The 14,784-nt window shown below is 38.4% G+C and overlaps 1 protein-coding gene across 2 annotated transcripts in view; it reads right to left on the reverse strand.

The window, feature by feature from the left end:
• Positions 1-14,784, reverse strand: part of DAPK1 (death associated protein kinase 1) — a 94,288-nt gene that overhangs the window by 61,414 nt on the left and 18,090 nt on the right. For both annotated transcript variants that reach the window (XR_010793682.1, XM_066613647.1), the window contains exon 3: positions 1,704-1,925. Coding sequence is in view for 1 of the 2 variants with exons in the window: in XM_066613647.1 (XP_066469744.1) it covers positions 1,704-1,925 (222 nt within the window). In the remaining variant the exon portion in view is untranslated. The remainder of the gene's footprint in view (positions 1-1,703; positions 1,926-14,784) is intronic.

Here is a 14,784-nt window from a genome sequence, read left to right on the forward strand (position 1 = left end):
CACACATGATCCCCCAAATGGCTGATGTCACCACTATAATTGGGCACCTGAGCTCACTGATGGTATCATGCAGGTATCACCAGTTCAAAAAATGACATAACCATCCCACCCTTCACTTTGAGAACTGAGGGAACATTGTGAAACAAAAGGGAAAAGGCAAAATGGGTGGAGTATGCTGAAATGACACCAGGGACTGAGCACGCTTAACTCTGGTTGCGGGAGAAAAGGGGGTGTTCTAAAGGATAATAAGGTGGTCTGCAGTGACTCTCTCATGTGATGGAAAGTTGGTAACAAGAGCTGGTTTCTACAACTGATCTGGTAGAAATTTTCCATTAAATCAATTTACACCCCACCAATGTGCAGCCGGATGTAGATGATGAATCCTCGTTTTGATCTCACTGAATCCTGGCCATACAAAAGTGCTATCACTACGTCAGGAAAGCAAAACATGGGACAACACTCTAAAACAAGCCTTGACTGGGAGAGTGTTTTAAAAAATTTTCTCTTGATACCCAGCCCAAGAAGAGAATGCTATTTTAAATACTAGACACATGCACAGAATTGCAGCCAAGATCTGTAATAGTTAACCATTAACAAACAAATGGCTTAATATTAAAAGTGCCCTGGAGTTTGGAGTGCCTTATAAACGGAATTCCACATAACTACTTCATGCTATATGTACACACTTAACATAAGCGGTTCAGCTATACAATTGCGGTGTACTGCACGTTTTATTAAAGCCTGTGCATATTAATGTCTCAAAAACCTATACTGAGTTCAGCTTGACACTGACAGAATAATTGTGGTCTGATGAGGAGTCAAAGTATAGAATTTATGTATTTAAAGAGATAAAAGTGCCTCATAGGAAAAATGGTAGCCTTCAGAAGCAGAGAAACTGACTTTAAAAACAAGAGTATATACTCAGCAGAAGCAACAAAGAATAAGTTACTGAGATATGTTTAGCCCATCACTGGAATGGGACCAGATGACAGATTTCTAAATTTTAATGCAGTAAGTATTTCAAAGATTTTTTACTGTGCATCATGTGCACTGCAAAACAAAAACAAAAAAACCTCCCACTTATAACCCTTCCCCAACTTAATTAGAACTACTCAAAAATGGCCAAGGCTACAAATGGTAAAAAGAAATATAAACCAATATCATGAGAAGGAACCTGGATTGAAAACAGATCCAGAGCAGAGGCTCTGCTCAGTGGTCATCAGCCCCCGCTGGGTCAAGTTTCGTTATGCTCTCGCTGATGAAAACACGCTTGTCAGCAAGAACACACTTAGTCTCACCTACCTCACAGGGTTGATGTGAGGACAAAATAAGGGAAGGAACCATGTAAACCACCCTGAGCTGTTGAAAGGTAGAGTGGTATAAAAATGTGAATTAATTAACAATAAATAAATAAATAATATAATTAATAATTAATTATGTTGTATGGTGTGACAAAAATTTATGGGCCCCGGGTGTCAAGTGACCTAGCTACACCTCTGTACAGTACTCCCATAATTACTCCAGTAATACGCTTGTATTTTTCACTTCATGCAAGTGATTTTCTCAACAAGTTGCAGATCTCATTGAGCTCTATAATAGAGTTTCCCCCAATACTAAACAAAAACTGTAGAAGTTGCACTTTCAGAAACAACATTTTCGATTTTCTGAAATTGTCTTTTCAAAGTAATCTGAAAAATACTCACAGTTCCAGAATAAGAATGACATCCATTTTGTTCTCATAAACATCATGCAGCGTGATCACATTGGGGTGCTGAATTTCTTTTAATATGTTTACTTCTCGTTCAATGTCTTCTCGACTCACTCCCCGACGGCTGGATTTTGTTCTCCGTTTCTTGATGAACTTTGCAGCATACTGTCCACCTGTGCTCTTCTCACGGCACTTCCGTACTACCGCAAACTGCCCACTAAGAGAAAAAACAGGCGGAATAATTTTTTAATTATAAAACACGATTCACAGAACAAAAATCCTTAACTGCAATGTGAGTAAAAGTAATAGCTTCAGGCAATGAAAAATGTATTCTGCCATCAGAAGTATTTTAGCTAGATTTAAACTACCTAAAGGTAAACTAATAAAATTACATTTTGTGCCCCATAACTTAATCTGTTTACTTCTCTTTAACTCATTCCCTAGTCAGCAAACACACATATTTGCTAGAATTGCAACACATCAGGAGTTCATACAAATATGAAACACACATCCTGGTTGCTGCAGCATCATCTTTAAAGGGTAGTTCCAGATTTCATATTCTCACAGCAAACTGCCCTTCATGGGCCTTATGCAGGACAGATCCCAAGAGTGCACCACTAAAGACTATGGGCACAAATGTGGTCTCAGGAATAAGATTAAGGCCTATAAAAGGTCTTGCAGAACGCAAGGTCGGCCTTTCTTTCGCTGCTGCTGCATCACACACATGAAACAGCAAGCAGTGAAGGGAGCCCTCCTCCCACAGCTCATGCAAGAAGTTGAACAGTCACCCTCACGCTGAGAGCAATTGCATTGGGTCATCACAGGCTCCAACAAGTCTCTGGAGGGCCAGAGGTTCACTGGAGACTGGGGGCTACCCGCGGGCCAGATTAGGAGACCTCAAGGGCCGCAAGTGGCCCCCAGGCCAGGGTTTGGGCATCCCTGAACTAGAACAATCAACAGTACAATACTATGCAAGTAAATCCCAATAGTTCTAACTTCCATGAAAGTGTGCATAGGAGCCCAAGTGTGTTTCCTCTGAAGTTAATCTGACAAACAATAATCCAATTATTCTATATATTCATAAGATAGCAAGTTAACATTACAATTTCCAGAGATTTGAGGGCATTTCAGATATGTACCAAGGCATATTAGGAAAGCAAACCAGAATAAAAACAGCTTTTAACCCCAGCCAGAAGGTCAATTGGAGGACACAGATATCAATTTTAAAGTTCATATTTTACACTCAAATCCATAAAGGACTTTATGGGATGCTTCACCACTCCTAGCTTTTAATTGGTATACAGTATACTGTGTTCTTAAGAGTTCCCAACATTACTGCTACTAAGAATATTATATACTGCTTTTCAACAAAGACACCCAAAGCTATTTAAATAAAACTCACTTATGTATGCTGGATGAATACATACACTTGCTCTCACTTATAAAAGAGCTACATTGCTCTCAATGTAAAAGAGCTATCACTTTAACAGGTCTCTCCATCTCTGTCTTTTCAGTTAGTAGGGATTATGAGCAACTGTTTGACTACTATTCTAAGATGACTCTTAACCTATTATTAGCTTTTGAGACTTTATACTACATGTTATGTGCTTCTTGAAATGTTTTTATAAATACTGTGTATCAACATATATACAGTAGATCAAAACATTGTTCATACACAACTTCAGTATTTGGATTTCAATTGTACACTTGAAAATTACATAGTTCACGTATTTTGAAACACTTTTATTTTACTTCATAACTAAACCAAAGTAGTTAGTGACACATACAGTGCAAGATTTGTAAAATGCTGCCATGCAGATCCTCTACAAATTGAGGTGAGAGCACTTTTCCACAGTTGTGATCTCCAAGTGTGGGAAGAAACTCCTAGAGCCATTTTTGATAAAGATTAACCACTACATTCGAGGCATGTTAACTGTTTTCATTATTATACCCTGGAAAGGTTGCCAGTACTGCAAACACAGGTGACACTCTGCAAGTTACAAAAGTATAGTTAATTTTCATGTGGTATGGACTTATTGTTACAATAAATGCTACTTAAAATATTGAACTAGTACACATACTTTTTTCCTCCACCACCCCCATGGGGCAAGATCAGCTTTTGACTATGAAACACAACACCAACACTTTGCAAGAATAAGTACCCTCTTTTAATAACAGTAATTTGTTTTGTGATGCTGAAATTCTCTTTGAACCAGTAGATAATTGCTACTCTAAATGTACTCTGTTCAAGGCGCTTGGCGTTAGACTACCGAAGTGTTCTGTGTTTGAAAAATCATTAACTATCTTTCTGACCAATTATCCTATTATCTGACAGCTAAATTTCTGTTTTAGTATTCAGGCCAGGAAATTATCAGCTGCTGCTTAGAATGCAGTGTGAAGGGGGAAAAAGGTGAGAAAACAATTCACAAACTTATGGAAGTGCTCTGCATTGTAGAACTATTATTGCTCCCCCATATTGACAAGAAGCACACACAAGTACTACTAATTACCATGAACAAGGACAACAAAAACTCATAAGGCAGGTTCTCTAAAACAATCAGGTACCAATCTAATTTCCTTACAAGTGAGACTATATCCAACTCCTTGTAGAAAAGGCTATCAGAATCATAGTAACTCACGTTTTAAAAATTGATACAATTTTATCTACCCTGTTCCTACCACTTTCATCTTTTGTCTTCAATTGGAACACGCTTAAAGATATTCTGAAAGATATGGTTAGTGTTTGGTGCTATTTTGATTTACTACTGGCAAATTAAGTTCAGTTTCTTAGGAGAAAAAAAGGAGAAAATGCAATTGTACTTATACATCTGGTCCATATGGGGTCACACAGAATCACGGTAGAAAACGCATTATGCAGGGAATAGAACCTTAGCGATAAAAGTGGCACAAGGGAATGTCTAATGGTCTTCCATTTACACACCTTTTTTTAGGCAATCTTTTTTGTGAAAGGCAAAATTAATAGATGTAGCTGAAATTTAGGGAAATTAAAAAATAAAATGCTGTGAAGTAAACTTCTCGTTTAATGAGAATATATTTTTGGCGTAGTTGTTTATACGTATTTTTTTCCATGTTAATATGAAAGAATTGTTTTCCACCAACTATTTGAAAAATCTTTAACAGATCACTTAGACAAATACAGTTCACTCTAATGTTTGAAATATCACAAAACAGTTGCCTTAATCTGAGAAGGAGCTGTATTGGCCTCAGAAGGGCAAATCCTTATGGGGAAAATGCCCCACCTCGCTAGCAAGTGCTGCTGGGATACATGCAGACACAGAAAGTCTGCCAAAGGATGACTGACTGTGTTGGAGGAGGGATTAGTGTTGCTTCTGCCAAGAAGATATTTCTGGATGAATAAATGGTTGTAAATCTCACGTGAGGAAACACACAATTGTCATTTTGGGGAAAAGGTGGGCAAGGCTCATACAATCTACAAACCATGGTTTAGCTATTCATAGCCTTGTCTGTGGCTCTTGAGGCCCTCCTCCACCCCCCTTTCACTCAATGAGATTCACTGGTACATCCAAATTGGGAAAAACATGGTTTGGGCAAACTAGAACTTGCTCACTAACTAGAAGTTTGCAACTGAGTGCAGCTTCTAATTCTGGTTTGAAAGGCAAGTTATAGTTTAGAATCCAGCTCAAAATTCACCCCTTCCTTCCCACGTCACATGACGTGCAGCATTATGTTTGCACTGGTTCTAACCATTTCAAAAAATCAAATCTGGATTGCAATCAGTGGTGAAAGCTCTCCAGTACAACTGTTCTCTGAACATTTACTATGAAGTTCAATGGAACTTACTTCTGAGTAAACATTTAAATTTAACATTTAAATTGGTGTGGTTTAATTAAATCCACACCAATGCATACCATGATTAACTTAAAAGGGAAGGGAAGATTCATGCATGAAAGAGAGGGGGGAAATGTATAAGCTCACACCCTGTTCTTGCAGCCATACTTAAAGGATAAGAAACACCATAGTCACACCAGATCCATGTGTTATAAGTATGCTACTGTGACAAAATAGTGATATGTGTCATTATACACCTCTACTACGAATAATCAACTGATGTACAAAGAAATGAAAGAAAGCAACAAAACAATCAGTGCAATAATTGTTGGATAATGCTCAGTTTGAGTGTAGAGCAGTGTTTCTCAAACTCTGGGTTAGGACCCACTAGGTGGGTCATGAGCCAATTTCAGGTGGATCCCTATTCAATTCAATATTTTATTTTTAATATATTAGACTTGGTGCTACCATGGTATGCGACTGCATTTGGGGAAACGGTACAGATCTGTACTTTGAACAAGTTAATATGTGTATGTTTTTAAACAATGATAGTCAATGGGGCTTACTCCTGAGGATAGGATTGCAGCCTAGGATTGTTCAAAATTTTCCTGCTTGATGATGTCACTTCCAGCGTAATGACATCACTTCTGGTGGGTCCCCACAGTTTGTCATTCAATAAAATGGGTCCCAGTGCTAAAAGGTTTGAGAACCACTGGTGTAGAGAATAGGTGGTAAACAGCATCAAGAGACACATCACATAATTTATTGAATTATTGTTCACATTTAAATCATTCTTACTGACAGGCTGGTAAATTCATTTTATGTTACAATTTAGATTACTGCATATCTTGAATGGTGGTGCATCACTAACTTAACCAGAGCATGCTGGTTACAGTCTGATAATCTAAAAATACTGTGAAAATAGGAACAAATCTTGTGGTACTGAGACTCAAGTCAACTTTTATATTTATTTTGTTTCCAGTTACAGAGTCATACTTGCAAACAACTCCTGTAGCTAGCTGCCCATGAAGACAAATATGACTGTGCAAACACATGGAAAAATTCCATACCTGGCTAATACTTTCCCACTATTCATTCTGCCAGCAAAATGCCCGAAAGAGGTGCTCCACAAGGTGAGGGGGCTTACTGCCACCTCAGATCACTTCACCTAGAACAGAAGTCCTTTGCAATCTCTCTGTGATTTTTTTAAAAAAGTATTTGGCTGATAAAAATCACTGACAGTTCAGTTTGGGTCAAACAGGTGCTGACTGTTAAGTTGTGCAAAGTTTTGTTTCTGCTGGAAGCCACCTTGAGCCTATGACAAATAGAACAGCTGAAACAAACAAGTTCCTAGATGAAGAGATAAACAAGCACCCACATTTGGTTACATTTTCCTATATACCAACCTACAGAGATGCTAACCCTGCTGCCAAATTCTGCTTGCCAGTTGTGACTGCTATTAGTTGGAAGTTTTATACACTTAGACTCAAGCCAGATCAGATTTCATAAGCTGACAAAGAAACAAAAGAACTCAGTTCAAGAGCTGGCTGTCCCAGAAGATTTGTAATCAGATACAGAAAACTAGCATTGTTCAGAATGTGACATCCAAAAAAAACCCCCAGTTTCAGTTCTTTATAACACAATGGCAACAAACAAACTGAAATTTACATTTTACCTACAAGGATATTAAGAATGCACCAAAAGTCAATTTTTATTTTCCTTCTCCCTTTTTCACAAATAATATGTGTAGTTAGCAGAAAGGGAATCCAATTTTATACCTTTTACAAAATATTAATCACCGAGCTAATGAATCTGTTTGACAAAATGCTGATGGAGAAGGGCAGTAGGCTCAGTGGAGGAACCACAGGTTCAACTTCTTGGTTAAAACTCATTTTTGCCCGGCCTTTTGTTTGGCCGGGAAGTCCCTAACAGCACATCTTGCTGTCCAGTCTAGTTCGGTATCCCGCAGGGGTGGGTGGGAACAGATCCCCAGCGGATACAAAGACACCACCTGTACATGAAATTTGTGCGAATGAACACATTTCCTTCTTCATTAACAACATTGTGAAATGGCTAAAGATTATGGTTGTGTGGGGGGGGGTTTCCATTTTTCAAAACTCCCCCCCACCCCCAGTTCTCTAGGATTATTCTCTAGGATTAATTTCTTTACTTGTTTTGTACTGTGAAGAGTTGTGCATTCTCTCCCTGGAGGGGCAGTGTCTCCGTTCCTTCCAAGGGGGAGACCAGTCCTCAGCAACGGAAGCTCAGGTAACGGTGGGGTATATTTCTGGAGTCTGGAAATTCATCTAGGAGTTGATGCATACAAGTCAGCAGGGATGCACACAAGAAAGATATAATGAAATTTCTAGATTAAGGCAGTATCTGTAGTTAAGTGTTTGTTTATTTGGCTGTAAGAGCCCAATTGACCAGTCTTTGGTTGATGCTATAATATAGAAACAAATTTAGGCAAGAAAAACTAGATCGAAAAATATTACTAATTATGAATTAGATTTTCTTAAATGCAGATGACTCAAGAGTGTGATGTCATATTAATAACTACTTACTTGAATGAATATCAATTTACATTTCAAATGCCAACATCTCTTTTGAAATCTGTACCATTATGTGCTTGACTCAAGAAGGAAAAACAGCATAGCAGAATAATAAGAAAATCCAAGCACAGGTTCAAATACTGAGCTTTGAACTAAGGATCTTGCTTTCACAAGTCAAATGTCTTGCATATTTCTTCTCTTTATAGACAGGGGCCTTATATTTTTAGAATGCTGGTATTTCTTGGTACAAGTAGTCCTAGGTTTCTTCCTTATTAAGGTGCCTTGGTTACCTTGTGACAAGAGGATTACTCTTGCATCATTTAACCTCACTAGTCATTTCAGCTCTCCAACACAAAAATGGGATACAAGAAGATACTGTCTATGGATTGAATAAATACTGTAGTTGTGTATTATAACTGTAGTTGTTGCATCACAATCTTATGACACTGGTAACATCTTCCCTTTACAAGCACAAAATTAAACTAAGGAAATGCAAAGGAACACAGGACCACATAGCAGAAGCTATTCACACAATCCTCTTTCCTAATTAGATACAAGGAAACTGCTTTCCTACATAAATACCATAATAAGAGTGTAAGCCAGAAGAACAAGTGAGCTGAGAGATTTCCCTGAATTCTCTCTTTGTCCCAGGGAAAAAGAGATATAGTCTCCATTTTAAGTATGAACTGTAAAAAATTGCTCCAAGAACTACTGCACAAATAGCATTAGTACTTATTTCTTTTCCCTTACTGTATAAGAACTGACTTATCTTTAACATACGTTATATGCAGATAGCCAAAAAGGATAGGCTTTTACACAAGTAGTCAGTATATGGAGTCAGTGTTTAAAAATTTTGGATATAATCTAGAGATGATTGGTTTGAGACACAATTCTATTATTATGTTTCAACAATTGTGAGATCTCTTAGAGGGCTTTGAATCTGTGTGAGTGGAATAAAAACAAACAGTGAAGTTTCACTAAGTCTTCATTGCCACAGAAGGACTTTAAAATCATTTATTGTTGATGTTAAGGAAGTTGGAAACTTCTTGGAATTTTTCTCACTGTATTTGTTCTAACTATGGACAGTCACATGATGGAGAGCTAACATGACTACAAGCTACAATCCAGCAAGTGTGAATAGAAAAGTTCCTGTTCTCTTTTTCACATCCCGTTTGCTTCTAGTGTTCTCTGCAAAATGACTTCAGAAATATTATCTACAAAATGACTGCATATTATTACCAAGTCCAACCATGAGCCCAACTAGTCCTCTTATAAAACAAAATAAAACTAGAGAAGGTCTAAGAAATGACCAGGAATTTTGCAGAGTACTTGAACGGATTCAAATTAATTCAGAGTAAACATTTACTGTACATGCACTGCTTAACAAAATTTTTCATGTATGGAAATACATGCCTGTATGCAAACTGGAAATAGAAGCATTTCATTTTGCCCATGCACTCCCAATAAACACACAAGACAGCAGTATTAGTGAAATTGGCCACTTTTGTTAAACAGTTTGCTACAGAGAAGGAAATATGAGACTTACAGCAGTAAAGATTATTTGTAGTGTGGTGGTTGATTCAGTAGGAAGAGTGGTAGCTGATTGCCAAACCCTGGGCAGGGCATTCCCACCCTAACTCAAATCTGCACGCCCATGCCAGGGTAACATGAGTGAAAGGGGCAAAGATAGCCAGACTGCACAAGCCCACCCCAAGATGGGAAAGCTTTGAGGTGGTCTCAGCAACCCAGGCCAGGATCTACCCACCAGCCCATTATGCCAGCAAGCCAATGAGGAATCGGAACTGGGTTGCTGACCTCTAGGGGCACACCAAAGGTCCAGTTCCAGCCTTTGTGCCTGCACAAACCTGCAAAAGAAAGTGAATAAGGAAAATAAAATAAAAAATCCAACTCACAGTTTCGGGTAGGCAAAAAACTAGCCATCAACAGCCAATCAGGTAGACTGAAAAAATCCTACCCAGCCCCAAATGGCAGCCAGTTAAAGCCAAGACTGTAACTACAGGAGGGTGGGCAGTGATATAAAGCTCAAGGAAGAATGGTTGCTGTACAAGGCTCAGCCAGCAACAGCACACCTCCCCTCAGCAACTAGTGGGGACCAACCCTCAAAGTCTCACAAGATGGAGACACTGGACAAAGATGATCTGCACACTAGTGGTACTAGCATACTAAAAATCTAGTACTCTATTACTTCAGAGTACAGTACTCTAAAATCCCATTTAACAGATTACAGACATCTTAGTAGTTTATGTACATAACCATTCAGTGAACTGAATGTTTCAAGATAAATCGATTGCTCTTCCAAGTCTGAGGAGAAATAAACAGAAGGAACTTAATTATTAAAAACTGTTCCCTACAAACAGACTTTATGAAGAAAAAGAGAGTGCATCAATCCAACTTCTCAGCATTTTTCAAAGAAGACTGCATACAAGCAGAAAAACGTCTGACTCATTTACTGTTTTGTATTTTGTAATCTGATTTTTCATGGTCATCATAATCAACAAAGCTGAAAATAAATGACAAATTGTTTTCAAGGAGCCTCCACTAAGTTAAGCAGTCTACACTATGTGGGGCACAGCCACTCCTCCCTGTAAGAAGATTCCACATCCAATCAGCTCATGTGCAGCCACAACATTCTGAAGATCCACTTTAGGCTACATGTGTGACAGCATTAGTTGCCACAAGTGAAAGGAAATTTTACTGCAATTCCAAATTGACTTATGGAGGTGGTACAGATTGTTTCCCTTTCTTTGTTGTTCTCAAAAGCAAATTTCAAAAAATGAGTAAAAATAATATGAGCAGCACGCTAGGTGCATCAGGAAAGGGCAGCGACAATGTTGGAAAAAGATTCTATGAACAGCAGGCAGATGTACTACTTCCTATGTAGATATATACCAGTCATGAAACAAGTTTTTCATTCTTACTTAAGGTTCATATAGTTACAAAAATTGTTGCCTCTATATCAGAAATGACAGCTTGTCCACAACTGAGAGCCACATATAAATTTGATTTGGTCAGCATATTATTTGACTAGTTTGCACATTTGAGAATTTGGTTATTGAACAACTTACCAGTAATTTGTAGTTACCACTTCCAGTCACACTCTAACAACTATCACCAAAAACAACAGAATGATCAATAGAATAATGAATAGAATTATAATGCACAGGTACCAAGATTTTAATTTTTTTTTAAAAATGACTGGCTGAGTAGCAACAGTGAAAGCAGTTTTATTATCCCTGCAAACTTATCAAACTAGGAATTCTGCAGTGAGCTCCTAAATAGCATAAAAAACAAGGAACTACGAGCCTTTACTAACTCCTAACTACAAAAGAACAGAAATATTAGCTTAATTTCATTATGTGTTCTTTACTTCTGTTGCACTGAAGCAATAGAAGATAACCAAGATGAAAGCACAAAGTGTGCCAGCTAAAAATGTAAAGCAAGTTTGACAGAAGGCAAATTTGAATGTGGTTTTGCTAGAGACCAAGTGATTAGCGTAAAAAGGTATTTCACAACAACAGCAGCAGCAGCTGGTGATGTGGAAGTTATAATCATAATGTACTGAAGAGTCACACCTGAATAAATTAAAAGTTAGGGCAGAGAGAAACAAAACTCCACTAAATCGTTTACATCACAGAACAATATCAGGAAAATGAACAGATATGTACATATTTCCCATAAGCCCCATGCTGAAATCAAACTACCATTGCTATACAAATATATCCACATCTGCCATGAATACAGATGAGCTACAAAAGCAGGTTAATACCTAAAAAGACAAAAAATATACCTCATCATCTTAAAGAACACAGCCAGTGCTGATGTAGTATTTTCCATTTATTTCTAGATATAGTCAATTTCTAGGCATCTGAGTGACTAGATGCCTCAGATCTTTACCGTGTGCTAGATACAGTGATATTTAATAATATTATAGTTACACAACAAATAAACATATTAACATTTACAAGTGGAAGATTAGATTCTAAATTGTGTTAGTACTATGAGGACTGAATGAACTGAATACCATTTAAACAATAACTGAATGGAAAAAAGTTGTTTTTTTAATTGAATTATTTAGTCCAAATAATTTAAAATCTTTAAAAAAATTTAGTTCAGTTATTTAAATTGGACTGAATTCTACTATAGCGACCCTTTTTAAAAATAGACCCTGGTAAATTAAATCTGAATAATGAAAACAGAACAAAACATATAATTATAGGTTTGTATCCAAAGTTTAGTCAGTGACAACTAAGTTCTCCAGGATGCAAGCCTTTCAGCCCAAACCTACGGGCAACTAATGTCAGTGGATTCCTGAGATGGTGCAAATGTGACAGAGGCTCTGTGTGTGTGGCAGAAGTGCCCAGATGCTCTGTAGGACAGGTAAGGCGGTGGTGGCAGTGGTTTGGGGGAAGACTGGAGTGGGTTGAACCTGGGGGGGGGGTGATTCGAGGGCAGAAGAGGTTAGATCTCCATGGCAGTTGTGCATATCCTACCCCATTTTTTCTGATCCTAGTCCCACCCCTGTGCTCTTCTCAGATTTACACCAGCAAAATAGCTGATGTATGTCAGAAGATACCCACTGGTGAACAGGCAGCCTACCATAAGTAAAAAAAATATTTTGATAACCCCCACAATTGCATGCATGTAGCAAATGCACCATCAGTGCACCGGTATGGTGGAAGATGGTGGGTGATAGGATTGGGCCATTAGTGTCTTAAAACAAAGCACCGTGGACACTTCTTTTAGAATAACCGTTAAAGACCAGCAAGGAGTCTTTATGGGAGAAAAGAGCCTTAAAAAAAAAGGCCACCATCACCATTACTCAGTCTCATCACCATTACTCTGAGACTACATAATACATTACAAAATTCCAATGTTAATTACAAAAATAGCACAAAAAATGCCATTTTAAGCCATTTCTGCCCAACACTGCATATACACAAGGATCATATGTATACTCCTGAGGGCTGGGCAGAAATGGGTTAATAGGAAGCAAAATGTTTCTTATGTTTTGTACACTCCATCTCTGCACAGCAGCATGTTGATGGGGCGAGATAATTTAACACAGCACTTTCTGATGCTGCAAAGCACTTCACAAATTTTGATGCAGCCCTTACAACAACCCTTCACACTACCATAAGTACTATTATTTCCATACTGTAGCTGGGGAGCAGAGATGGCAAGGGAGTCATTTGTGCAGACCAGATGTAATGGAGGACAGAGTTCCTATACCTTTAACGATTGTATAGAAGAGAGAATGTTGATAGGTGCAGCTCAACATGGAAGGATTTAAAAAAACTACACCTGCCAAAACTCCTTCTTCTATACAGTGGCTAAAGATCTAGACACTCTGTAATTAGTCTGTGGAACTCCTTGTCACAGGATGTGGTGATGGCATTCCGTCTAGATGCCTTTAAAATGCGATTGGACAGATTACTGGAGGAAAACCCCATGACAGGTTATAAGTCATGACGGGTATGTACAGATGTGCCACTTAAGGACAGGGATACATTCTCCAATCCCCATTGTTATGCCATTAGGTCATTAAGTGAATATTCAGTCCAATGTATTGCCTTTGTTGTGTAAACAGACACTCCCTGCCAGACACTAGTTGGCTACACAGGCTACTGGAGACAGACTGCATTAAGAGATAGACTGCATTAATCTTCTTTGCATTAAGAGCCTCTTTTGTGTAAACAGACAGTCTGCGGCAGGCTATGGAAGACATGACTGCCTCATTAAGAGATCTTTACTGTGCTTTGACCACTGTCATATATGCGGTCCACTGTTAAGCAAATGGTTGTTAAGCAGCACACGCCTGTACAGTCTGAGATTAGCTGGTTGCTCATTATGAGGGCCAGGTAGGAATTTTTTTCTGTCATTCAAATTGGCTGTGGATGATGGTTTTTTCGCCTACCCCAGACTAATGGGGAAAGGAAAATATATTCAGTAGAGCAGTGGTTCTCACACTTCTAGCACTGGATTCACTTTTTAGAATGACAATCTATCAGGATCCACCAGAAATTATGTCATAACTGGAAGTGATTTCATCAAGCAGGAAAAATTTTTAACAATCCGAGGCTGTAATCTTACCCACATTTACCCAGGAGTAAGTCCCGTTGACTATCATTGTTAAGAGCATATACATAGTAGCCTGTTAAAATTACATATCTGTAACATTTCCCCAAATGCAGTCACATTCCATGGCAGCATCAAGTCTAACATATTAAAAACAAAATATTGAAATGAATGGGGATCCACCTCAAATTAGCTCACGGCACACCCAGTGAGTCCCACAGTTTGAGAAACACTGCAGTAGGTTTCATGCATTAAAAATTTGTCACTGTGTTTAATAAAATAGCACAAGTTAAACCCAACTGCAATCTGGTCTCTTCACTGGGGTGCGTGAGTGTAAATAGAATGCAGGTAGGTGGCAGCAAATACAAGTATCTTGTGGTCTTGTGTGTGCTCCCTGAGACATCTGGTGGGCTGCTGTGAGATACAGAAAGCTGGACTAGATGGGCCCTGGGCCTGATCCAGCAGGGCTCTTCTTATGTTCTTATGTATCTAGTCACCCTGGATTTGTGTAAAGTCACCAATGAGTTTATGACAGATGTGAGATTTGAACAGGGAAGTTCTGATTCACAGCTCAGTCTTTTAGCCGCTACAATAAAACTGGAAAATAAAAAACTTATT

This window comes from Tiliqua scincoides, chromosome 2 (genome assembly GCF_035046505.1).
Source record: "Tiliqua scincoides isolate rTilSci1 chromosome 2, rTilSci1.hap2, whole genome shotgun sequence".
In the NCBI taxonomy this organism is placed as follows: Eukaryota; Metazoa; Chordata; class Lepidosauria; order Squamata; family Scincidae; genus Tiliqua; species Tiliqua scincoides.